Genomic DNA, 25,577 nt, shown 5'->3' with positions numbered 1-25,577 from the left:
AAATATCTAAATTACTTTCATTTTAAGATTATCAAAATTATGTATCCAATTATATTTTGTCCAATCCATTTGGAATATTAATGGACAGTTAAAAAAAAATTATCATAAAATTTGTTATGATATATAGAATTGATATTTGAAGGTATATATATTCAAGAGAACGAGATGAACATATAGGACTTGGTTCCATGTCATTCTGAATTCTCTAAGTTTATCAACCTATTTCGACCAAAACTTTCATGCTCTCAAATATCAATTTGATACTGAAATAAATTTTTGGATACAAATATGATTTTTCGAACATGTTTGTATTCAAAAACTTGTTGCTTTCAATATGACGTATGAAAATGATATTTGAGGACATGAATATCATACGGAGAAACCAAACAACCATATAGGACCTTGTTTCGTGCCATTTTGAACTCTCTAGCTCCATTGACTATTTTGACCAAAATCTGTTGATAAATCTAGAGAGCTTGGAATTACACGAAATTAGGTCTTATATATTTATCTAGTTCTCATAATTATATTCATACCATCAAATATCAATTTGATACACCGTATTGAAAGTAATAATTTTTTAAATATAAATTGGATGGACAATAACTTTGGGGTACTACGTAGCAATCGCATTAAAAAATTTTCTTAGTTCACAAATTTACTGCTCTTAATACAGTTTATCGAATTAATATTTGAGAACATAAATATAATCAGGAGAATAACACGAATACATAGGATCTAATTTCATATCATTCCGAATTCTCTAGGTCTATCAATCAGTTTCATTCATTTTGTTCTCTTAATTATATTCATGTTTTCAAGTACTAATTTGACACATTATACCAAGTGTAATGTATACCTCTCCACGAGGAGAGTTATTTATTGGAATTGGATAACTAAATTTGATTAGGATTTCCAGCCGACCAAGGAGGAAGACCTCCTTGTGTCATTGCCCATTGGAGCAGGCAGCCACCTCCCTTGCTACTGGCAAGCAACTTCCGGCTACCTGCTAGAAGCCACCTCCGGCCACCAGCAAGTCCAAGAGGCGCAGGGCAACACCGCAACCCACAATCTCACCGCTAGCAGCTCTTGTAGCCGCTAGACCTTCTGGCCGCCCCAGCCTCCTTGGCCATCGAACAGTAGGTGAAGACCTACTATTCTGTCAGAACAACAACCAAAATAGGGCTGAGCCCTTTCCCTTTTTGTGTCGTAGTTGCTTATGCCGTCAGGCACAAATCGAGCCGTAGGATCTCTCTCGGTTCGTATCGTCTCCTCCATTTGGCTAGTATAAAATCAGACAAAATTTATATCTTAGCAAAATTATTTTGAAGATATCTCAATGATGAATATCAATAGAAGTAAATTTTGTCAAATTTATTATTTGATATTGTTTCCGTTATAATTTTTCTTTTGAAATTTGTGTTCTAGGGCTATGTGCTTACATGTATGTAGCATCTAAGAAATTATTATGCTTCGTTTGTACGAAACAAAATTTGAATAAACTTATTATTATTAGTATTATTATTATTATTTTCCTGAAATAATTGATTCGGAGGGATAAAATTTGAATTAGATACTCGATAATATTTAGAAAATTTTCCAAAGTAGTTCAATAACATCGTATATACGGTCTGAACAGACCGACGCAAAATCCGGTGTCGGACCCACATTGACGTTGACACTGTTAAGAAATCAATTAGGATGGTGTTTTAGAAATCAACGAGGACCGTTGATCTCACGGACATCTACACGTGGCGGAAACCCAACGGTGACGTCTGGAGCAACGTTCGCACATGGATGCGCTGACCTCAAAACCGGCCTCCTGCTGCTCTGGCGGCTCGGCTATTTAAACGTCGTTGAAGCCGATTCCACCGCACGACGATCGCAAAAAATCCCCCTTTCTCTCCGACGATCCATCTCGATCGTCTTCCGAAACCCTGAACCTCCGATCGAAGGAATTCTTTGTGAAAGCTTCGAGGTTTCTCTCTACAAGGCCCAATTTTTTTGATCGCCGGTATGTATGATTTCTAATCCATTCATCTTCTTCATCATATCACCATCTTAATCTTTTTACTTTGGAATTTTTTTGGGTGGAAATCTGAATTTTTCTTTTTTTTTTGGGGGCTTTTCCTTGAATCGTCTGCAATTTTTTCGTCGCTTGGCGTCCGTTTATCTAGGGTTTCTAGATCTACTTTAACCCTTCGTTCCGAATCGGGATTACGAGAATAAGAGGCCAAAAATCATATCTGCTTTTGTAGTTTATCGTTCTACAAATCGTCCCGTGTCTACATTGGTCTTGAGCGATATACTGATCGTGCAAATTCCAACTTTGATTCATCAGGTGAGGCACGAAGAAGCACTTGCGGGATAGAATTTGAGGCGAGATGGTTTTGCATCTAGACCTCAACTCCCTTCCAGTAGAGAGCCATCTCTCAGAGGGGACTTCCGCTGTTTATAACCCCTGCCATACTACTGGACCACAGCAAGGATCTTGCACCCAACCAATTCCTTTGATTGATGCAGATGAATTAGAGGATGAAGTTGTTGCTCTTTCGTCATCAATAGATTTTTCCACGGTAAGTTCTTGTTGTTTTACTTTTCATATCTTTGTTTATTACTGGATCCATGTCTTGCATGAATTGGGGATAGCTTTACTTCTCTTGGTTGTGGTATAATTTTCTCTATTGTGTTCTTTGATTGAATGAAAGTGTAGCTTAGTATATCAAACATAAATCTTATCACACTTACCTACATAAAGTAGATTCCATTGTGAAAAACTCTCTCATAACCATTACCTTCACTAGGGCACCTTGCACTGTTGGTTTGATTTTAAATAAATTTTGATTGCTTTATGCTTGGTTCTTTATTTACAAATGTCAACATGTTGTGATTTGTGAAGATTAATACCCCTAACTGAAGGAAATATAGCTTACACAATAATTAAGTAATACAAAATAAGAATCAATTAAGCTAGACACCTGCGGAATTCATGCACAAAATAGTAGGAGCTATTACTGGTGTGGGATTTAGTTGGAAGAGGAAAAAGATTGAGATAGGCCGATGACCATGAACCCCAGCAACCACAACATTTTGGCTGACCTGACCCAAAACCCTGCCCAAGTGACAAGACCTACATTCCATCCACTTGACTGGGCACTTCAGACTGCTACAAAAGGATGATGGGTACACCTCTCTAGGCTGAAGATATTTGCAACCTTGAAGCATGCTACACCAAAAAAAAAAGGTAGATCCGCTACCTTAACGACCCTCTAGTGCTGATCCTACATATATGGAGGGAGGTAAATGCAGGTATACAAGCGTTAGCTGCATGGTGGGGTAAACCCTAAGTCATCAGTGTTGGTTCCGGTGCGGTTGGCTAGAGGACGGTGAATAGCCTAAAATAATAGTTAGAAATAATCTCTTACTTTTGCTTAGCAAGGATGCACAATTTAATTAAACAAAACTGATTAACATAAAGGAATGACAACTTAAAAAGATAATAAATAAGAAGGCTAGGATTTTTACTTGGTTACAACCTAGGTGGTTGTTAATCCAAGATAGTTGCAAAGCTCCACTAAAAATATCTTCTTTGTTGAAGGTGGAGAAACCTCTTACACTCTTTGAAAAGTTCAGGTATTAGCCAGGAATTGAATACTGAAGTTGTTGTCAATTTCCTAACTCCAGGGGTCATTTTATAGCTCCTGGAAAACTCTATCCGAAGCTAGAAGGCGCCTTCAATTGGGTTCAAGGCACCTTCAATAACTCGATTCCCGTGTCATCCTTCTCGTCCGCCGCATCTTCGGCTCGACTTCTTGTGTTCTTAAGTCCCTATACACTCAGACGCAAGATATCAAATAACGCAGAATCTAACTCGACTTGGTTGATCACATCAAAACCACCACGAGGTACTTCCAGCCGGTTCCTGAGAATCGACCCCTAGCCATTACGCCAGAGATGTCATGCGTCCACCTTCTGCGCTACGCCTTGGGGGCTTGAAGCATGATACACAAGAAAGCATTACTAGTGAGGTGATGCTCTGCGATCAATGTGCCGTGCTGTGTTGCTCACAATGCTCAGCTAGACGAGGACGAATAAATTTTCATCTTTACATCCCTCAATACGGCCTGACCTTTTAGGCAATGGACAGTCTGACCTTACCATCCCAGATCTCCAGAAGGTGAGGAAACATGCCTGCCTAGGGGTATGCAAGTCTGGAGAGGTATATTACTAATCTCTTTGGCATGTCCAACCTCTCCTATTAGTACTTGAATTGACTTGTGCATTGGGAAGGTTCACACCTGGACCCTTCCACATCAGACTCCTTGTAGAAGCACGAGGTTATACCTGGTTGGACGCACTTTACCCAACTTCCTACATAAAGGTATCCCCTCTGCTTGCTAGTGCAAATCAGCCTCTTGTCTAGTTGCCCAATGGTTCGCTGAACCAAAATTTTTACTGGGTTGGATGTGAATTAGTGTTGACCCCTAACATTTACCCAACGACACTGGGTGATTGAGTTGTTATTGATTTGCCAAAGATTGTGCTTTCAAAATGAATACATGGGTTGGTTTTTGAGCTTCATATCACTTTGTAAACCTTTTGTTTAAAGAGAAAAAAATCTATTGGATAGGTACTATCAACCATGCTTACCCACTCCCACAAAAGGTTGGTATAGTATGAGGATGTTCAGATGGACCGGTGAGTTAATCTTATGTATGAAAAGCAATTATGTATATAGTCCTTACAAAATATAGTTTACACAAAAAAGTCTTATGATTGTGTATGCCGTTACAAAATATTGTTTTCATATATATCCTTCTACATATGCAAATATCTCATAAATGCGACTAGTAACTGAAATCTAAGTTAATATTAATAAACCATAGTTATCAATATTCTGTGAAAATTTTATATCTTAAATAATTAAATTAGCTAATACCAATCTTGTCATTTATTTTAATCTCATCCTCCTTTGCCTTTGAAGGTTGTCAATGCCAAATAGTTGCAATCTACAGCTCGATTTATTATTTGAAAATTTTCTTTTTGTGGTTGATTTAATTAATCTGCCTATTTGTTATCCTTGTCTTTATACCACGGTCTTTTTTTCTTATCAGTTAAATTTGTATTGTTTTAGGGGAGGAGTCTTACCAAAAGGACCCGACCAGTGATAGTGATATTAGATGATGATCTGGAGTTAAATATGAGAAATTCAGGTTAGTGTATGCCATTGTTATCTATGATGGAGAACCATGAGCCATTAGTGCTATAAGCAGTTATAATTTGTTTTTAGAATAGTGTAAAATGTAGCATTAATTCCAATTGTTCATTCTCTCAAGGTGCCTTCTGGCCTTTTTGCCACTAGTCTATATCTGCAAACTTCCATTTATAAGAATGGACTTAGATCAGGAGGAGGATGATTGATATTCTCTTAAATGCTGTATTGTAGAACTCATCAGGCTTTATTCATTTTCTCTCTTGGTTCTTCTGATCCATCCATTTTTCAGTCATTGTAGGGGAACAAGTTGCAAGCTCATCCTTGTTTGCTTGCAAGAGACCATTTAGAAGTTCTAATAGCAGGACAAGTATTGACAGGGATCCTTACATCGATTTAGAGGATGGACATGATGCTAAGGTAAATGTTTATTTTCCTTCTACTAGATGTCATTGTTAGTCTCCTTTCATTGTATTGTTTACATCTTTTTTATATATATTTTTTCTGAATAACTTTCCACTTGCTTGCTTATTTTCTAAAGAATATTTAAATAGGTAATAGATGTAATAGTCCTTCAACTGACTGAACAATCAAGGCAATTTATAGGTTAATTTGACCAGTGATCCTCCAATTTACATATGGTACTGGCTTCAGTCAGATGTTGGTAAGAAACTTTAGCTCAATGCTAACTATGAATTAGTGTAAAATCAGAAAACAAGACGTTTTTGTCATGCCAAGACTTTGCGACAGATATTGTAGTCTTATAGTGCATTTGTCAGCAATCTTTCATCAGTAAGTGTTTTCATCGGTAAGTGTTCTTACTAGTTGATCCTCCACTCCCGAAATCTCCATCTTTATGTTAGATATTGGCTGAGGCTATTCACTAAAGATTTTGATAACTTCCTGCAGTGATGACAGTCGTAGAATTTGGTTTACTGGAAAATCAGTTATGCAATTAAGCTCTTGAAACTGATTGGTAGTGCTGGAAAGCCCACTTTTAGTCTGGAATCTGGAACTTTATTCATCGTCATTGTCAAACTGCTCATGTCCTAACTATTTGTGAATCTTTTCCCTCTATTGAGTTCTATGCAAATCTCAAGCACTTTTTTCTTGAAAATTGCAGAGGAAGAGATTGATGTCCCCTGAGCCTGAGCCTCAGCCTCAGCCTGCAAAAGTAATCGTGAAGCCCTACACTTGCCTGATCTGCATGGAGGAGTTGGTCGAAGCGGCGTCGACTATTTGCGGGCATATTTTCTGTATGACCTGCACAAAGACCTCCATTCGGACACAGAAGAAGTGCCCAACTTGCAGGAGGAAACTTAACATGAGAAATTTCCACCGTGTTTACCTTCCTCATTAAAACAATCTCCAATTGGGGCCTCTTTCATTTTGCTTTTGATTTTCTCTCTTTTTCTTTTTAGTTGATATTGTCTGCCATTGCTTTGGATATGGAAGCAATTAAATATGCATTTAGAGTTCATAGGAAATGTGCAAATGTATTTGAGCTGTTGTGTTATATTTGATTTATAAGAAAAGGCATTGGATGTGCTTTTTGTGTGCAATTGAGAAGCTTTTAGGCCATTAAGTTAATATCTTGATCTTGATGAACAATATTTTGTAGTAAAAATCTTAATACCTCTTTCTCTTTTCAACCATTAAAAATAAGAAAAATATATATATCGACAATTATAAAAGGGTAGAACTACAGCTAAAATCCCATCACAACTTACCAAAAACAATTGTGAAATAATCAATTAATCTTCCTTAAAAGTTCAATTATATTCTTATAATATGCAAGCACATACAATTAATATATATTCATTAATTCTATCAGCATTTATACGCATTCTATTAATAAAACAAAGTGCATTGAATATTTTGATAGTAAACTTACCAAAAATAATTATTCAAAAATAATAATAATAATTCTATGAACACGTGTGGAGAAAGAAACTTCATTAGTTTCCCAATTTTCCCTTTTTTCAGAGAAAATTGTTAATTGTTTTAACATATTTCTTTGAAAAAAAATAATTATTTCAGCCGTTGATTATTAATTCATGCTTTCATTATTTTCTCACTAGGCAAGTTGCAATTGATTACCAAATAAATTATTTTCATTTAGAGAAAATTAATATATTAATTAAGAGTCTTTTTTTGAATCATTTTGAAAATGTATAAATATGTTTTCACTTCACTGTATCTTAATCCTTATTTTAATCAAAACCCTTCAGTTTAAGTCCTGAGGTTCAACATTCATATTCCTATTTGGTTGATATTTTTATCATGTTTTTTTTGCTTTTTTTCTTCTCTTGTTGATCTTCTAACTCAAAGAAGTTTTTTGCATGTTGTGTTTGTTTCAGAGTCTCTGTGCAAAAGAAGATGAAAGCATGCAACTCTGTGAGTCATTTCCCTCCTTTTTGGGGATTTAAATTTGTTATCGCTCGCCGTGTTATCGGCTCATGATCGTAATGATATCGCATAGGGCTCAATGAAGGAACGAATTCGATGTGTTCAAACAGTTATAGTTATTGTTTGTTTACATGAATTAAAGCCACTTATTCTTCCCCTAAAATAAGAAAAGAAGTTACTATACAATGGTTGAGAAGTGGCACGAACGATCATTTTAATTCATTCCTTGTTCCTTTGTTACTCTTTCAGGGTTCATCCAGTGCCATGTCCCTAAAGAGAAAGTTATGTCATTGCATCTTCTTCGCCGGCGCTCTCTTCCTCTTCATATCGTTGTTCGCTAGAAATCTTCCATTCATTTTAGTTGATGATATAAAGGTACTTTATACTTTCATTTGTCGAAGAATTAATGCACATCGGTATCGCCCTCATCTAATAGATTGCGATATATGTGATTGTTTACTCGTAGAGGATTCAATTCAGATCGGACGAGGTGCGGAGTGTCATTGATCCTTGCATGGTATTTTTCTTTTGTTTTGAAGTAGTTATGATATTCCAAGTCACTCCTAACATTTACTAGTCTTTTCAAAATGCTCTTGAGGCTTGGTTGACGTGAGTGTCCTCCGTGATCTCTATTTTATCGTCAAAATGTGCCTTGTCTATTAACAAGTGAGTGGTTTAGATAGGAATTTTGACGGTAAAAGGGAAGCCTTGGGGGGCATTCTAAGTGATGCAATTCTACCATCCGAATACCAACTCGGTTCTAAGTGATATAATTCTACCACCCGAATATCAGCTCGGCTATGCCGTTGTGTGCATTTGAAAAAGTTTTTTTTTTTTTATTGTATTCATTGTTAATCTCGTTGTATTGTTGATATTTGCATTTTAGGAGCAAAATAGAAGTGTGGGAGTTGAAGCTTTGCCTAAAGGCATAGTTACCCTAACGACCGACTTGGAGATGCAGAAACTTACTGGAGGTCGTGTTCATACAAAAGTGAGTTTGTATTTTATTTATTTATTTATTTATATATTTTTTTATTTAGACTACGAGGATTGAAAGGGAGCCTTGGCTCAACAATAAAGTTGTTGCATTAGTACCCTTTTGCAATGCAGGGTTAAACTGCATACAACTAACCTAGTGTGGTTTAATCCTTCTTCAAGACTCTGCATTAGCAAGACCCTTTATTTAGACCACGAGGTATCCCCATATCACATTGGATATAAAGCTATTTCTTATTCAAAATAAGAGTGATCAACCGAGTAAATTATGTGTTCATACAATGTGTTGCGGCTTGATCCCGTCTGAAATTGGTGAAAGCTGGACTACCGGTGAGATGACTTTAAAGTTGACCGCAAGAAGTCCTCAGAGGAAAAAAACCTGCGCAACCAAGGAGTAGAGGAGGAGGAAGGGGTGTTAGTAAGCAGACTAGGGAGTCCTAGGCGTTGCTCAAGTAAATGCTCTAGGCGCAACATTAATTATGAAATGAGCTCATGAGTCAAAGGGTCCATTGGGCTTTTTGGGTTTGGCCAAAATAGTGGGATAATGGGTTGGTAAAAGGTGACTCAATCTCTGATTATGGGATAACGGGTCTACTTATATATTTTCCCATCTTATAGGGAGTTGAAGGGTGCAGAGCCTAGTGAGTTGAAGATCCAGTCGGGAGGATGTGGGGAGCAAAGTCTTGTGAGTTGGAGATTCAATCAGGATGATATAGGGGAGCGCAACCCAGTGAGTCGGGGATCCTCCGAGTTGGCAGGGTGAAGTACTAAGGGAGCAAGACCCTTAGGATCGGGTTGTCCGATCGGCCGATGGTCTCTGATGGTCCGATCGACACTTTGTTTGGGTTGACCCATCTTTAGACCTTGACTTCTATGTCAACCAGAAGATTAACCTTCCGGTCCTATGCGGGGGTTATCCATATTCACCATATCAAGGCCTATGTAAGTTAAAAGACACAACCAAGTAAATTATGTGTTCATACAATGCATTGAGGCCTATTTAACCTAAAAGACAATGTCAAAGAAGTGAAACGTAAAAAATCGCCAATATGTATTGAAATGAAATCTTTATAAAGCCTTTTGTCCAAGTTGCCAAGGAAGAATTCCTTTGCACGAGTAAGAAATCCATGTATTTACACTGGTCCCCTTACAACAATAAACAACTTCTATAAACTTATAAGAGTAACAAGATTCACAAATAGCAAAACTATCAACATTGATCCTTAAAAGTAACAATTTTATATATGTAAAAAATGAACTAGACTACTAAATTTTGAATTAAATTTGTTTAAAAAAACATATGGATTTCCTAATAAACTCTTGTTGGATCTCTAGGAAAACAAAAGTTCTTCGAAAAGCTTACTTGCTCTAGCAGTTGGAATCCCACAAAAACAAATTGTGAATGAAATTGTTGAAAAGGTACATGAAAAACAACACACGTCAATTTTTACTCCCTTTTACCATTGCTAACTTCTTGTTAACTTTCTTTTCCTTTAGTTCCTCAGCAACAATTTCACTGTAATGCTCTTACACTACGATGGAATTGTCGATGAATGGAACGACTTGGAATGGAGCAATCAAGTCTTGCATGTCTCAGCTATGTATCAAACAAAGTGGTACTTTCTTTCTAAATGATTTCTTTTCTGTTGTTGGTTTTTTTGGCTTTGAAGCAAAATGGTAAATGTTCGAATGTAGACTATTCATGCTAGAAATAGAGGTTATCTTCTTGATCTAATGTAGGTGGTTTGCTAAACGTTTCTTACACCCGGATATAGTCGCGGAGTATGAGTACATCTTTATTTGGGATGAAGACATTGGAGTTGAACATTTTCATCCTAGAAGGTTAGTCTTGTTTATCCTTATTCGAATACAAAATATACACACACCATTTGCTATTTTTCGAAGAAGGAACAAAAAAAAAGAAGGTACTTCTTCTTAGAATTGCATTTTGAAGAGATTTTTCAAACTCTTATAAATAACTTTGAGTTCTTTGTTTTGGTTTATGTGATCATGATCGTTCCAAAACATTTTCGATGATGACCATAGATACTTGGAAATTGTTAAAAGGGAGGACCTTGATATTTCACAACCTGCACTTGGTGACAAGAGTTCTTTTCACTACATCTTCACGAAACGTCAAAGCCAAAGAGAAGTGCACAGGCATGTGTTGTTCCCATTTTCAGTGTTTTAACTTAAAATAGAGACATAGAAATAAAAAAAATATTCATCGAGCAGGAGAGTTTTTGATCTCTCTCAGAATTGCACCGAGAATGCTACTCAATTTCCATGCACAGGGTGAGCTACTCGTTCGAAGTATAGAAGAACTTGGATCTTGTTAGTATTTTTCAGAAACAAAAACTGAGTTGTGAGTTGGTCTTGTTTTTGTAGGTTTGCAGAAATTATGGTTCCTGTGTTCTCAAGAGTTGCATGGAGATGTGTATGGTCTATGATTCAAGTATGTATATCGCTATATCATATTGTATCCTAAAATTTACAATACTTCTAGAGCTGATCTTTGCATGTTGTATTTGTTTACAGAATGATTTGGTTCATGCTTGGGGCATAGATTTTAAGTTTGGTTATTGTGTTCAGGTAACATTCTACAAAACTAAGTGCTGAAATGGATTTTGTTTACCCGTTCTATTCCTTTTTCGCTAAACTTATCATAGAGTATCCACCGAGTTTTCGTTCGATAACATACACCTCCAAAGTTAGTCTGTTTGTGAAGTATATCATGTAAGATTTCAAATTTGTAGCCAATGCTTATGGTACACTGACTAAAGATTCAAAATTTGGCGGTAAGTTTGAGAGCCACTTGAGTAACATAATAAAGGGCGAATTTTGAAAGATACTAGTGATGCGCTTTCTTTCTTGTGCCATTTTGGAGTTCTAACATGTTAAGATGTGTTTGATAGGGCGACAAGACCGAAAAGATTGGCGTGGTGGATAGCGAATACATTGTGCACAAGGGGCTTCCTACACTCGGAGGAAAAGTAAGTCAATGCTCGACTTCCCTTTAGAAATGGTCGTGTCAAACACTTGGATTCACATTCGTGTTGGATTCTTGTATCGAACCTCAACGATTATATATATATTTTTGTATTTGTAGGATTCAAAAGGAAGCCAAAAGGAAGCCAATAGGACTGCTGTATGTATCACAATTCGCTTACTCATTTGTTGATGCCATATAGCAAGCACAATTTTCATTTGTAGTCGTAATACCCTTTCAAGAAGTACCCCTAAAAATTTTAGTATCATCTTGATTCTTCAAAATTATCTCAAAGTTCCAATGTCATGACAATATCAAAACTTGTGACACTCTAGGATCAACCATTGTTACATCAAGTTAGTCGTGTGTGTTTGTCGGTCGGTATGTATCAAGAATCAAACACTTGGTTTCTTTTTGTGCAGGTAATAAAGAGATGCGTCGCCGAGATGAATACTTTTCACAAGAGATGGCAACAGGCTGCAGACAAAGACTTGTGCTGGACTGATCCATACAAACCTCGGAACGAATAATCCATACGAACTTAATTGATATAGTTTCTATTCGGCATCACGCCATGAGCTCATCATACAACATGTTCATCTCCTGAAGAAACAAGAGGAGAGAACTCATAGCAGCAAGTACTAAAGACAGTGTAAATGGAGTGTTGACAAGAACAGAGACCATGAAAAAAAATGGTGTACAAGTGCTTTCTAATATTTCAAAGCATGTATCTGAAGACAAAATGAATTTGGAATAGATGTTTTATTTCAAAAATGAATTGAAAGCTGCCTCAAAGCAAGTTTTATGAATTAGAATCAATAGAAAATTCACCATGAAGAAACATAAACCCACAGGCATTCATTCTTGCACTGAGCTAAACCAGTAGTTTATTCACAGGTAAAAAGAAAACATCAAAAGATAAAATCTTGCTGATTTTTCATAGCTGCACTTGTCTGTCGTAAATCCAACTGAAAGGTATGGTCGGTGCTTTCTTGGCCTTTCCCTGTGCTCGCTCCTCGAGCCTTCTGATCCTTGGAGCTAAAGTGCAAAGGAAGTCCTGAGCTCGGTTTCCTTTGCCAGAGAGGTCTGTTAACTCGCCTACTTTCCACCTTGTAACGAGGAACTCCAGTATGTCCGCGTAGTCCTTGGCTGTGTAGATGCCAAGCCGCTGGGTAACTGCTGAGAAGTGCTCAAAAAGGTTGTCGTCACGACCATCATACATCAGATGAGCAGGCATCGAGATCTTCTTTTTCATCATGTCAGCAAATGCAAGAACCGTGCCATTTGGATCTATCTCAAACAGTTTATCGACTATCTTAGTGTATGCAGTTTCATGGCGCTTCTCGTCTGATGCAATTGTTCCACATATCTGTGCCAATTTGAGATCCCCATGCTCCTTAGCAAGTCTAGCAGTGTTTCCATGGGATATAAAGGTAGCTCGCTCCTGGAATGAGGTATAGATGAAACCAAGAAATGGGTTGTTCTCTGTCCTGGGGTCCTGCAAACAACATCACAAGCAAACTTATAACCAAATCAGGACTCAAACTTCCACCAGGAAAAAGTTAACAAAATGTTCCAACAGAGTTCAGAAGTCTCGTGCAAATACAAGTCATTAAGTTTCAAGACAATCAAAAAACAACAGTTGAAGGATTGAATTGGACATGTAAACTAGATATACCACTTACAATTGATGCAGTGAAACTCAAAAAGATTGCATATACATGGCATGCTTCTTTAGCCAAAATGATGATGGATCTCTAATTGCATAGGTAAAAATCTCATGCCATGTTAAATTCAAGTGGAGGCACTGTTCTAATGGTGAAACTTCTTTAAGACAATGAATGCACCTCTATGAAAAGTAAACAAGCCAGCAATTTCAGCAACTGAGAGAGCTTACCATTCCCGAACCAATAAGATATTGAATCGTCTTCTCAATTTGTTTCATGTCCACTCTTCCAGACAAGTATAAGTATTTGTTTAGAAGATCACCATGTCTGTTTTCTTCAGCAGTCCAAGCCCTGGTCCAGATTGCCCAAGAAGAAAGACTTGCACCGGTTTCATCCCTAACGCCATCGAGAGTGTTCAGCATTGTTTGATAAGTGGGAAGAGCTTCTTCCGTAATCATATCTCCAATCAAGCAAACAAAATAATCATCAGGAATCTCCTTAGAGCGCTCCCTCAGCTCTTTAACCTCCTCATAGAAACCCTCGGATGAAGGCTGTGGAAGAAAATCCTGTGGTTGCCAACATTTCTCTACGGACTTCAGGTGCACCAATATATTGTTCTCCGCCCAATTCTCCAATGATTTGAAAATCTCGATTTTCTGGGGCGGCATGGAATGGGTAACTTGAACATGTACCTCGCGGGGAGGGGTAAAGGGCCTTTTTGGAGCATCCACCCTACCAAAATAAGCACATCTAGAACGCTTAGAACATGAATCTCAATGGTTCTACACCACAACGCCTCCAGCATTGGATCAAGATCATCTAGAACAGTCCGTAAAGACGAGCGCATCTAAAACGTCCAAAAATTGAATCTTCACTAGCCATACCGCACAATTCCTGTATTATTTCCGACTAGGAGATAGATCGGGGAACGGAAGCAGAAAGGAAGGCGGGGAGAGGGAACCAACCTGTCGGAGGCCATCCGCGCCCTGTACGATCTGGCATTCCGGCGCCCGCTCAGTTGAGGGACGCAGAGGAAGGTCTCCGGCCGTAACGCCAATCGATAAGCCATCGAAGCCCCTGATTTCGTCTCTCGCCTCCTCCTGGAGATCCGGCCGGTAGATAGCGGCAGAGATGCCCTTCGCTGGCTCCGCTCTTCAGCTGTCACGGTCAAAAGTCAAAAAGATTAACAGGGGACGAGAATGAGATGCGCAATGAAATTACGGATTTGCCCTTGACGATTATATATTTAAATACTATACTATTTTACTGGACGCGGGAGTAAATTTCAATATTATCCATTTCGATTTTCACGATACATCTTTACATAATTTTAGAATTCACATTCATTCCATCTAAATTTGATGAGATAGAAAGTTAGAGAGATATAATATTTTTACTAATTACTTATAAATTTTATTTGGATTTGTAACATAAATTATGTTAGTATTGAGTCAGGGAAAGGATTTTGGTATTGGTCCTTCGATGTTCAAGTTAGTCATCGATGATGAATAGAAGACAGAGCAAAAATGAACAATAGAAAGCACAATATCTGCGTATTGCATATCTCCGCTGATGCTTGGACCCCCCTTTATATAGAACTCCCGTAGCGCGTGTGCATGCTTCCCAAGACAAACACGCTTCTTAAAGTTTTCCCTAAAAATATTTATTAGTAAAGTGTTCCTGATGCAGTACCTTAACAGGCCAAGCATATCTTTAAAATGATAGTGGAAGTTTCCGCCGTATGATCTTCTGGCTGTCCATACCCGGTGTCAACGACACCAACGCCCAAAAAATATCGATGAATGTCAGAAGGAGTGTACTGCTAGGCTCAGCGAGTTGGTCGCTTGGCCAGAATTTCGCCACTCTGGTGTCCCGTCCGATCGGCTAGAATCTTGCTATTCCTGAGTGTGTATCCGCTCGACCGAAGGTTCACTTTGCCATTGTCGAGACCTGCTGCCAGGCCGAGCGAGGTAACCACTCGGCCAAAGTTGAACTCTGTCCATATCAAGTTCTACTATCTGACCGAGTGAGGAAGTCGCTCGATCCGGCTTCTGCACCTCGTCTCCTCCTTCGTTCGAAGTTCATTATCTATTAAGCGTCGGTCATTTGATATCATCCCGTGTCGAATGTAGGATCGGACCGAAGCCTTCTCCCCCGGTCGAGGTATGGTCATCCGACCGACCGATGATATCTAATCGCCCTGATTTTAATCTCCACCGTGATAATTATTTTCCGTAGGATGAAATCGTCATTATCACCTCATCACACATGATATATGAGTAATTTGAATGATTTACGACGCCAGGCCGTCTGTGAAAATTTATTTATATTGTTTGATTTATTTTGTTGATCAACACAAAACTTTAGTGGGATCATCGTGAAAATTAATTAGATAGTAAAAATTGGATACTAGATTTTTTTTTTAAAAAAAAATGTGACTTTTAAATTAGGTAGACAATTGACGGGAAATTATACGGTGACATCAGACAAAATCTAATGTTCTTGTCCCCTGATGAAAGTGATGTTTGATTGCTGGTCACTTTTAATGCGGAGAGACCACTTCGTAGGACGGAGCTTTGACTGTCGGAGATCTTTGATGATATAACGACCTTTCTAAACCTGAAAAATAAATAAATGCACCTTGCTTTCACGCGCAATCAATGAGTTTGTTGTAGTTGATATCTAAGTATTTATTATAATAAATTTTAAGATTAATTTTTAACTGATGTAAAAATCTTTTTTATATTAAAAGGTTAGAATAAATATTTCATAATTTATTCCTCACTAAGGTGATGACTTCACGGCTATAATAATAAATTTATGGCCCGAAGTGATAACATATTTTTAAAATAAAAAAATCAAAATTTAAATCTCAATAAAAATAAATATGTTAAAACTCCATCTGTAAATTAAATAAGACCATAAGTCGGCGAAACAGAAGAGAAAATACAACTTATTAAAGACCACGCCAAGGTAATGCTAGTTTTTAAAAAATAATATCATAGCGGTAGCGGACAGAGATCCTCTAGTCTAGGATCTTTGGATCATCCCTGATTTCCTACTCATTTATTGGTTGGATGAACTAGATCTCACCTGTTTAACAGGTGGGGTCCAGTTCATCCAACCAATGAATAGACAAGACCTCTTCTGATCCAGAATTTTTTGGACCAGAGGATCTGACCTCAGCGGTAGCTGGTTTATTAATTGAGAGATAATTTTATTTTAATTTAATAGGAAGGAGAAAAAAATTATTACATGTAAATAAGAGAGATTAACAAATTTCGCTCAAAGTCGCGTCAGATGACCATATATGATGTTGCCCATATACATATATATATATACACACACGTGCGCAAAATATATATATATATACGCTAGGCGTCGGTGCTGGGCGCGCCCAACATATCTTTATATATATTTTTATTATTTTATTATTTTATTTTTGGAGCTCTCCTAGTTATGCGAATCATAATTTGCTTTTAGAGTTTGGAGGTTGGATTATAGTATTAAGTAAAAAAAAATTCAAAATAAAAAAATAATTTAAGTGTTCATGAGGTGTACCACGTAATGGTGTGATATATCAAATCCCTATATATATATATATATATGTGTGTAAAATGTTACCTTGTACACAATATATATATGTGTGAAATGTTATCTTACACATTATCCATGAGTACCTAATGTTATTTTTTTTAAGGCTTACAGTTTAAGGTATAATATTTAAGCTAAAGGAAGTGAAATTTTTTTTTTTAAAAAAAATAATACTAGGTAGGCGCTCATAGGATGCTTATAGATGAGTGTGTATATTGGTGATTATTTATATTTAATATTTGTTAAACTCCAATTATATATTACACAAACAGATATGGCCAAAAATTAAAAGATCACCCCTTTTATTAGAATTATCAAAAGGATGCATCTTTTTTATCTATTATAAAAAAAACTTCTCATCTTGCTTTAGTACTTTTTTATTTTCAAAATTATCCTTATTAGGTGGTGTTGTAATAGCTGCGAGATCATACTTGCTACAATATGGACATTTCAATTTTAGTCAATACTAATAACATTATGTTGTAACAACTACAGTTCATAGTTGCTACAATATGAATACTTCATCTCTGGTTAATATTGGACAACATAAGCAGTTATGAATCATAGTTGCTACAATGTAGATAATTTATTTATATTCAACACTGGTTAACATTATATCGTAGCAGCTATATGATCATAGCTGCCAGAGATGGATGCACGTAAAGACTGGGCTATAGCTCAATCCTTTTTTTTATAATTATCTATATAAGTTTTTGTTAAGTATTGAATTTTTTAATAAAATAAATAAATAAACAAGCTGACTCAAAATGAAGGAGGTAGATTAAAATCGGATTGGGGTAGAACAAAATCCATCAAGTAGATGCGAAGATAAAGAGTATGCTAGTCTAAATTGAGACTGATTTGGACTTGATTTGGCCAAGATATGATCGAATTGTTACACACAAATAATCTGCCGGAGATTTTAGGGGTATTAGCTGAATTCAAATAGCACTGATTTAAATTCAACTTACAGTAGAGATGACCTGAGCGGATAATCTCATGCTGCCAGCAGGGGCTGGTTTCTGCTCCGAACCGAAGAATTGTCGAGCAAGAAGATCAGCTGAGCCACTAGTCTGTGTTGCCGAGCGGGCGGATCGGCCGAGCAGAGGGCAGATCAGCCAAGCAGATCGGTCGAGATGAGGTCGGTCGGTCAGCCGGGTCGGTCGGTCGGCCGGGCCGACGGGTCGGCTGGGTCAGCGGTCGGCTGGATCGGCGGTCGGCTGAACAGGTCTTGACAGAAAGGAAGACCAGGTCTGTTTAGAGTAGAATGACAAGGTCTGTTCAGAGCAGATCTGCAGAACAGAAGACCAGGTCTGCAGAGCAGTCTCGAAAGAGCAGTAAGGTCGGGCAAAATCCCGATCGGGCAAGCTGACCGAGGCTTGCAAGTAGCAGTTTCCATGAAACAGATTCGCCCCCACCTCCGGCTGTGCTTCGAGGCTTATTTAGGAGGTCTGTTTCCCAGGATACAACGGTCTGACCGCGAACTCCACCAAGCACCGGTGGTCACGACGAACTGAGTGGTACCCGAAAGCTACCGCGGGCAATCTGTCGAGCAGGAGTTGCACGACAGAGAAGGGGAATGAGGAGGAGAGCTTCTGCTTGCTTTTGCTGTGTTATCTGCGTAACCCTTTTGCCTGAGGTCGCAGTCTCCTTATATAGGAGCTTAAGACCAAAGGACACCATTAATGGTCATTACTCAACGCCATCTTTTCACTTGGCCGTTTTGATTATGCATTAATTTTCCTTTAATGCATCCGTTACACAAGCAGCAAAAAGATATATGTGACAAAATGTTGGTTGTTCCGCTTGGGCAAATTTTTGCCCCAACCGGTCCGGCATTCGTGTGCGCAGGTCGCGCTCGCGCACGAGTCAACTTGGTTCAATGCAATCCGGACCCTGGATTTGCACCCCCCTGCGCACCCACGAGTGAGAGAGAGACTCTCCCCATGCATTTGTTCACATCCTCAATGCATGTGAATCAATATAAACCAACAAACTTGCCTTGAAACTTCCAATGTGGGACTAAAGTCTCATTCACAATGGAGCTTCTTCTCTTCCACCTCTTCTCCATTCACACTTATTCAACAATCCCCCACATGAATGGAGATAGGGTATGTGATAGCATTCAGCAGTTGAGTCAAGTATAGGATAAGTAGGGTTTACCCTTTGAACCTTCCCTTGTGAAGATCTGGTTGCTTACCTGCTGATAGTAGACACGATGTCCTTGAACTATACTGCCGTCTGTGTAAGCAGTGACAAATCTCACCCAAGACTCTCCCTGATACAACTCAGTTCTCATGAGTGTGTTCGTTCTTGGCCATGAACACGCCTGGTTCTGTGAGAAGCTCTAAGAATTGTGCCTCCAATTCTCTTCGAAGCGGCCCCACTTCTTTCTCACATAGGTGATCCCTCAAGAGTTACCATCTACTCTTTTTGATCATTAAAAGCTCTTTAGCTTATCCTGCTCTAGTCACTGTTTCAATGGGCTACCCCCCACAGTGTGTCTAGTCAGTGCAGATTAGTTGTCCCTTTGAACCTAGTTCTTGGGATCTCCAGTCAGCATAGGTTGGGTGTCCTCTGCACTGATTGCTGACAATGGCATCAAGCTCATTCCCTGTGATGAGCTTGCTACTAACTCTCGATTTAACCCCTTGGTTAACGAATCCGCTAGGTTATCCTTTGACTTCACATGGTCAACAGTGATAACTCCAGTTGAGAGTAGTTGTCTAATGGTATTATGTCTTCGACGTATATGTCTAGACTTACCATTATACAGATGTCTCTGTGCTCAACCGATTGCTGATTGGCTATCGCAATGTATGTAAATCGCCGACACAGGTTTCAGCCATCGAGGAATATCTTCTAAGAATTGTCGTAGTCATTCAGCCTCTTCACCGCACTTGTTAAGAGCTACAAACTCATATTCCATCGTGGATCTGGTTATTACGGTTTGCTTAAAAGATTTCCAGGAAATGGCTGCACCTGCTAGAGTGAAGACATATCCACTCGTAGACTTAGAGTCTTTTATGTCAGATATCCAACTTGCATCGCTGTATCCTTCAATCACAGCAGGATATCTCGTGTAGTGCAGCTCATATTCACGAGTATATCTCAAGTACCTCAGTACTCTTGTTATCCCTTTTCAGTGCTCAACACCGGGATTACTCGTGTATCTACTCAGTTTGCTTAATGCGTATGCCAAGTCTGGTCGAGTACAACTCATTAAGTACATCAGACTTTCAATTACTCGAGAGTACTCTATCTGCGAGATACTTTCACCTCGATTTTTCGATAGATGTTGACTCGTATCTATCGGCGTTCGTGCCAACGTAGTATCACCCTTGGTGAATTTCTCAAGAATCTTGTCCACGTAATGGGACTGACCAAGAACAAGTCCTTCTGTCGTTCTAAGAATTTTGATTCCTAGAATCACATCAGCTAGGCCCATGTCTTTCATGTCAAATCTTGAGTTCAACATATCTTTAGTGGATTTGATTATCTTATCATTGCTCTCAATGATAAGTATGTCGTCTACATAGAGGCACAAGATGACATAATCACTCTCTGTGGCTCTTATGTAGACACATTTATCATATTCATTGATCTTGAATCCACATTCCTTCATGGCATTATCGATTTCTCATGTCACTGCTTTGGTGCTTGTTAAAAGCCAAATAATGACTTCACTAATCTACAGACCTTGTTTTTCTGTCCTGGCACAGAAAACCCCTCAGGTTGGTCCATATAGATTTCCTCTTCTAAATCCCCGTTTAGAAATGATGTCTTTACATCCATTTGATGTACTTCGAGATTCCATAGAGCGGCAATAGCCAACAATACTCTAATGGAAGTTATTCTCGATACCGGAGAGTATGTATCAAAGTAGTCAAGGCCTTCTCATTGTCGGTATCCTTTAATTACCAATCTGGCCTTGTATTTATCGATTGTGACATCTGATTTCATTTTCTTCTTGAAGATCCACTTGCAACCTAGTGGTTTAATTCCCGGAGGAAGATCCACAAGTTCCCAAGTGTGATTTTGCAAGATAGATTCTATCTTAGATACAATTGCCTCTTTCCAGCGAGGTCCATCAGAAGAGCCTACAGCTTCTGAGTAACTTCGGGACTCACTCTCCAACATGAAAGTGATAAAATCCGATCCATAGGATTTTTCTACCCGAGCTCTTTTGCTCCGTCTAGGCTCAACCTCCATGGGTTCCTCGTCATCATCATCTTCTTCTTCGCCTTGTGTTTCGGTTGCCCGTTTTGAGGAGCTAGTATCCTCACGGGTCTTATACGAAAACACATGCTCGAAAAAAGAGACATTTCTCGATTCGATTATCGAGTTCCTGTGTATCTCCGGTACGTGTGACTCATACACACAAAATCGATAAGCACTGCTGTTATGTGCATATCCAATAAATATGCAATCAACAGTCTTTAGTCCTATCTTAATCCTTTTCGGATCAGGTACCAACACTTTGGCAAGACACCCCCACATTCGTAAATATTTGTAGGACGATTGTCTTCCATTCCACAACTCATAAGTGCTAGCTCTTATCTATTTTCTTCCAGGGCACCTTATTTAAAAGGTAATTAGCTGTTAACACAGCTTCCCCCCACATGGACTCTGTCAATCCAAAACTTAATAGAAGAGCATTCATCATCTCCTTAAGAGTTCGATTCTTTCGCTCAGCAACTCCGTTTTGCTGAGGAGTATATGGAGCTGTTGTTTCGTGTCTGATCCCATGTTCAGCACATAACTCAGCGAACGGTGACACATATTCACCGCCTCGGTCACTTCGAACCACCTTAATTTTCCTATTAAGTTGGTTTTCAACCTCATTCTTATAAAGAGCAAATTTCTCTATAGTTTCATCCTTACTTTTGAGAAGATATACATAACAATATTTTGTGTTATCATCTACAAAAGTGATGAAGTATTTATTACCACCACGTGTTGGTGTACCTTTTAGGTCGCACACATCAGTGTGGATTAGGTCAAGTGGTTCATTACTTCTTTCAATATGTTGAAAGGATGACCTTGTCATTTTTGCTTCAACACAAATCTCACACTTGTGTTTTGGGTCAAGGTGTAATGTAGGCATGCTTTGCATGTTTATTAATCTACGCAACACATCGTAGTTAACATGTCCTAGTCTACCATGCCACAAATACGAAGACTCAAGCATATAAGTGGAAGAGCTTTCATTTTTATTTATCTTGGGCCTAATGACCATTACATTGAGCTTAAACATCCCATCAGATACATAGCCTCTTCCTACAAATATTTCATTTTTTGACAATACAACTCTGTCCGACTCAAAAACAATGTGAAAGCCATGCTTGCTCAAAAGTGATCCGGACACTAGATTCTTCCGAATCTCCGGAACAAACAGCACATTGTTCAGAGTGAGGTCCTTGCCCGAGGTCATCTTCAGCACCACCTTTCCTTGGCCCATGATGTCCGAGGTTGCTGAGTTCCCCATGAACAGTTTGTCTCCAGTGACTTCCTCGAAGTTGTGGAGCAGCTCCTTGTTGCAGCACACATGTCTGGTGGCTCCAGTATCGATCCACCATTGTCGCGGGTTTGAACCAATCAGATTCAGTTATGAGACCACAGCGCAGAGGTCGTCCATTTCTGGTCCCTCGTTCAGGTTGGCCTCTTACTTCTTCTTCGGCTTTCTGCACTCCGAATATTTGTGACCAACTTTGTCACAGTTGAAGCACTTCCCAGAGAACTTCTTCTTGCTGATGCCTCCTCTGGGTCCCATCTTGGAAGACTTGGGGTTCTTCCGTTTCGAGCTTTGACCGTGCTCGACCACGTTGGTTTTCATAGTAGCCTGAGAGAACAGTTTCCTCGCTGAACTCTTGTTGTCTTCTTCGATGCGAAGTCGAACAATGAGTTCCTCTACATTCATCTCCTTCCGCTTGTGCCTCAGGTAGTTCTTGAAGTCCTTCCAGCCGGGAGGCAACTTCTCAATGATAGCAGCCACCTAGAAGGTTTCACTCAGAACCATCCCTTCTGAGTGGATCTCGTGCAAGATCACTTGAAGCTCCTGGACTTGGCTGATCACAGTCTTGGAGTCAACCATATTGTAGTCCAGGAATCGGCCCACGATGAACTTCTTTGCCCCTGCATCCTCCGTCTTGTATTTCTTGTCCAGGGACTCCCACAGCTCCTTAGCCGTTCTCTTCATGCTATACACAGTGTACAGCGAGTCGGCAAGGCAGTTGAGGATGTAGTTTCGGCAAAAGAACTCAGAATGAGTCCATGCCTCCACTGTACTGATGGTCTGCGCATCAGCATCCTCAGCTCGCTTGGGAGGGTCCTCAGTCAAGAACCGAGTCAGGTTGAGCGTGGTCAGGTAGAAGAGCATCTTCTGCTGCCACCTCTTGAAGTTCAGTCCACTGAACTTCTCTGGCTTTTTCCCATGACTGATTGGCACAGTTCCAATTGGGGCAGAGGGGGCCTGCACTTGTTGAGTCTGTTGCACCTCAACATTTTGTTCCGTGGCCATCTCAACAGAAACGAATCTGTTTCAAGATTGTTACACACAAACAATCTGCCGGAGATTTTAGGGGTATTAGCTGAATTCAAATAGCACTGATTTAAATTCAACTTACAGTAGAGATGACCTGAGCGGATAATCTCAGGCTGCCAGCAGGGGCTGGTTTCTGCTCCGAGCCGAAGAATTGTCGAGCAAGAAGATCGGCTGAGCCACTAGTCTGTGTTGCCGAGCCGGGTCGGTCGGCCGGATCAGCGGGTCGGTCGGCCGGATCGGCGGGTCGGTCGGTCGGCCGGGTTAGCAGGTCGGTCAGTCGACCGGGTCGGCGGGTCGGCGGGTCGGTCGGTCGGCCGGGTCGGCGAGTCGGCGGGTCAGTCGGTCGATCGGGTCGGCGGTCGGCTGGGTCGGCGTGCAGCAGAACAGGTCTTGACAGAAAGAAAGACCAGGTCTGTTTAGAGTAGAATGACCAGGTCTGTTCAGAGTAGATCTGCAGAACAGAAGACCAGGTCTGCAGAGCAGTCTCGAAAGAGCAGTAAGATCGGGTAAAATCCCGACCGGGCAAGCTGACCGAGGCCTGCAAGTAGCAGTTTCCTTGAAACAGATTCGCCCCCACCTCCGGTTGTGCTTCGAAGCTTATTTAGGAAGTCTGTTTCCCAGGATACAATGGTCTGACCGCGAACTCCACCAAGCACCGGTGGTCACGGCGAACTGAGTGGTACCCGAAAGCTACCGCGGGCAATCTGTCGAGCAGGAGTTGCACGACAGAGAAGGGGAATGAGGAGGAGAGCTTCTGCTTGCTTTTGCTGTGTTATCTGCGTAACCCTTTTGCCTGAGGTCGCAGCCTCTTTATATAGGAGCTCAAGACCAAAGGACACCATTAATGGTCATTACTTAACGCCAGCTTTTCACTTGGCCGTTTTGATTATGCATTAATTTTCCTTTAATGCATCCGTTACAAAAAGCAGCAAAAAGATATATGTGGTAAAATGTTGGTTGTTCCGCTTGTGCAAATTTTTGCCCCGACTGGTCCGGCATTCGTGTGCGCAGGTCGCGCTCGTACACGAGTCAACTTGGTTCAATGCAATCCGGGCCCTGGATTTGCACCCCCCCTGCGCACCCACGCGTGAGAGAGAGTCTCTCCCCATGCATTTGTTCACATCCTCAATGCATGTGAATCAATATAAACCAACAAACTTGCCTTGAAACTTCCAATGTGAGACTAAAGTCTCATTCACAATGGAACTTCTTCTCTTCCACCTCTTCTCCATTCACACTTATTCAACACAAATTAAGTTTAATTAGGTTAAACTAGTTCAATCGATTTAAAACGAGTTAGAGAATTTTTTAGAAAACTTTGGGTGCATTTGGTTTGCGTGTTTTCTATTTTCATTTTCTAAAAAACGTACGTTTTCTAGAAAATAGAAAATAATTTTTAGATATTCTCTATTTTTCCAATAAATGTTATCTAATTTTTTAGAAAACATATATAGAAAATATAAATCAAACACTATTTTTTATAAACATGTTTTTCAGAAAATGAAAATGAAAAACGCATGAACCACTCTTCCACGTACACAGCCTCGCTCCCATCACCTCACAAGCAAGTCTCCACACGTTGACTTCTTCTTGTTCTCCTTCCTTCTCTTTGTTTTTTTCTTCCCAACCGTAGTTTAGTTGTTTTTTTCCTTCTTCTCCAATAGCAACTCTCTTTTCTTCTTCCTCCTCTCAAGAGTAGCACCCTCTTTTTTCCCTTCATTTTATTGTTTTCTAACTTACAGATAGCAAGCCAAGTCGTCTTCCTTTCTCTAGCAAGCGCAGCTATTGTTTTGCATTTTCTTGTTGTTGGAGCTAATCGAGATCGTAAAAAAAAAGGTCTTTTATTCTTTTTTCCTTTCACCTGTGTAGTTGAGCCAAGTTAATTGATTATTATATATTTATTTGATTGTTATTTTTTACTTGTTTAGGAATATAATTTGAATTATTTCAAAATAGAACATCAATATATTGCAAAGAACGGAAAGATATTGATATCCTCTTTCTTTAAGAAGAGGAATCATCAAACTACTGAAAGCACTTCAAATCTTATAGTCTCTACAATGCAACATCAATTTAATGAAAATTTTCCAATTATAAGTGTCTAAATCCCTTTAAATTCCTTTCTTAGCGATAATCATTGGTCATCCTCTATTTATATTGACAAGA

The 25,577-nt window shown here is 39.3% G+C and overlaps 3 protein-coding genes across 6 annotated transcripts; 2 read left to right on the top strand and 1 right to left on the bottom strand.

The window, feature by feature from the left end:
• Positions 1-1,846: 1,846 nt before the first annotated feature.
• LOC122055741 (E3 ubiquitin-protein ligase RNF4-like) lies at positions 1,847-6,774 on the top strand. Of its 3 annotated transcripts, XR_006132917.1 has the most exons (6): positions 1,847-2,014; positions 2,342-2,576; positions 5,135-5,213; positions 5,505-5,632; positions 5,819-6,020; positions 6,122-6,774. XR_006132917.1 is itself a non-coding variant. In XM_042617327.1 (5 exons), exons 2-5 carry the CDS (start codon positions 2,385-2,387, stop codon positions 5,888-5,890), a joined length of 471 nt encoding a protein of 156 aa, XP_042473261.1. In that variant the 5' UTR covers positions 1,847-2,014; positions 2,342-2,384; the 3' UTR covers positions 5,891-6,774. The 3 variants fall into 3 exon arrangements, 2 of the variants coding, with proteins under 2 accessions (XP_042473261.1, XP_042473259.1); XM_042617327.1 differs by having other exon boundaries at positions 5,819-6,774; XM_042617325.1 differs by lacking the exon at positions 5,819-6,020 and having other exon boundaries at positions 1,848-2,014; positions 6,336-6,774.
• A 926-nt stretch (positions 6,775-7,700) lies between these two features.
• On the top strand, positions 7,701-12,136 carry LOC122054646. Its single transcript, XM_042616094.1, has 13 exons — positions 7,701-7,742; positions 7,871-7,996; positions 8,088-8,138; positions 8,508-8,600; positions 9,953-10,036; positions 10,115-10,233; positions 10,358-10,459; positions 10,664-10,786; positions 10,853-10,912; positions 11,006-11,072; positions 11,156-11,209; positions 11,533-11,610; positions 12,029-12,136. The coding sequence occupies exons 1-13, from the start codon at positions 7,701-7,703 to the stop codon at positions 12,134-12,136; spliced, it is 1,107 nt and encodes a 368-aa protein (XP_042472028.1).
• Positions 12,137-12,353: 217 nt separating this feature from the next.
• Positions 12,354-14,436, bottom strand: LOC122055740 (stearoyl-[acyl-carrier-protein] 9-desaturase, chloroplastic). 2 transcript variants are annotated; one of them, XM_042617323.1, is made up of 3 exons: positions 14,239-14,436; positions 13,504-14,005; positions 12,354-13,104 (listed from the first exon to the last, which is right to left on the bottom strand). In XM_042617323.1, the coding sequence occupies exons 1-3, from the start codon at positions 14,340-14,342 to the stop codon at positions 12,544-12,546; spliced, it is 1,167 nt and encodes a 388-aa protein (XP_042473257.1). In that variant the 5' UTR covers positions 14,343-14,436; the 3' UTR covers positions 12,354-12,543. The 2 variants fall into 2 exon arrangements, with proteins under 2 accessions (XP_042473257.1, XP_042473258.1); XM_042617324.1 differs by having other exon boundaries at positions 13,504-14,167; positions 14,239-14,413.
• Between the last annotated feature and the right edge of the window lie 11,141 nt (positions 14,437-25,577).

Source organism: Zingiber officinale, chromosome 3B (genome assembly GCF_018446385.1).
Source record: "Zingiber officinale cultivar Zhangliang chromosome 3B, Zo_v1.1, whole genome shotgun sequence".
Taxonomy (NCBI): Eukaryota; Viridiplantae; Streptophyta; class Magnoliopsida; order Zingiberales; family Zingiberaceae; genus Zingiber; species Zingiber officinale.
The sequence above is the reverse complement of the archived record's forward strand: the minus strand, read 5'-3'. Positions and strand labels throughout refer to the sequence as shown.